A 1,379-nucleotide genomic window follows, 5' to 3' on the forward strand; every position below is an offset into this window, starting at 1 on the left:
CAGTGTTGTCTTTACATGTTAGGTTCAGTTGATTATACACTAATAAAAACATACCTATAAATATTATATATTCATATTATATTATATTTCTGACAATAGTTCCTCCTAAATGTTATACACTGGACCTGTGGAGAGTCTGTAATGGAAATAAGTGCGTGCATTAAATACTCCAAGAATTCACCTGTCTGCATGATTATTTCAGAAGAAATGACTGTACATTATAAATCACTGTTTTTACATCAAATGATTTTGGCTGGACGGAACAACCTTTTGAGGTGTTTAGAAATTTCTTTCATTTTGAGGCCATATATAAGTGGGTTAGGATGATACAAAACAATTTGTAACATCATTATTAATCGTGCCGTTTTTGGAAGATTTGATTCCACTCGAGCTATAGCGATATCATATGCACTCAAACAGGAGAAACTGATTAAAACTAACAAATGGGGTAAACAGGTCTCTGCTGCTTTTTTCCTGACTTCTCTACAACTTCGATAGCATATCATAAGTATCCTTGTGTATGTAAAGATGATGAAGAGCATGGGGAAAATTGTAAGATCTAATAAAGCAACCACACCCTGTATAGTAATTACTTTTGATTGTACACACTGGAGTCTGTAAATTGCATTGTTACAAAATATTGCTTTTAAAGTAAAGTTACACAGTTTGGTTTCAGCACTCAGTATTGCTGGGATTGCAATATGACAAGCAGGCACAAGCCAAGATAAAGCCAGGAAAATACTCACTGTGGTTTTTGTCATGATAGTTGGATATTGCAGAGGTTTACATATAGACACATACCTGTCATAGGCCATGGCTGCCAACAGTAAGAACTCTGAACTGCCAATGGAGTAAAACATGAAAAATTGAAAGAGACAGGCTGGATATGATATGATCTGTTTTTCAGATAAAACGTCTATCAGAAGCTTTGGGTAAATAGCAGTGCTGAAAACAACAGAGTTCAGTAGCAAAGCTGCAATGAAAATGTACATAGGCTCATGGAGGTTTTTGTGGCTACAGATAAGATACACAATTGTAGAATTACTGCAGATTATTAAAATGTATACTGTGAACAAAACCAAAAAATAAAGATATCTGTATTTGTGCACTTCTACATGCCCACTAAGAGTTATATATGTTACATTTAACGTATCATCCATTAATGTTGTCTAAAATAAATGTTCAATAATAAGACAGCTTATATAACCAGAGTACATGAACAATAATTCAAATATGATATTCAGTATAACAATTACACCAATATCTAAGCTATACTAGAGCATCTTACTCATTCAGAAGCTACACAACCTTCAAATAGACTTAATGTGGTCATCTCTAAAAGTCAGCAAAATTAACTGTTTGAGTCTGTGGAAAGTTTT

The 1,379-nt window shown here is 33.6% G+C and overlaps 1 protein-coding gene across 1 annotated transcript; it reads right to left on the minus strand.

Annotated features, from left to right (window-relative positions):
* Positions 1 to 239: 239 nt before the first annotated feature.
* On the minus strand, positions 240 to 1,160 carry LOC118337732 (olfactory receptor 13C2-like). Its single transcript, XM_035674829.1, has one exon. The coding sequence runs from the start codon at positions 1,158 to 1,160 to the stop codon at positions 240 to 242; it is 921 nt and encodes a 306-aa protein (XP_035530722.1).
* Positions 1,161 to 1,379: the final 219 nt, after the last annotated feature.

This window comes from Morone saxatilis, unplaced genomic scaffold (assembly GCF_004916995.1).
Source record: "Morone saxatilis isolate NCDOM2014 unplaced genomic scaffold, NCSU_SB_2.0 Contig391, whole genome shotgun sequence".
Lineage (NCBI taxonomy): Eukaryota > Metazoa > Chordata > Actinopteri > Moronidae > Morone > Morone saxatilis.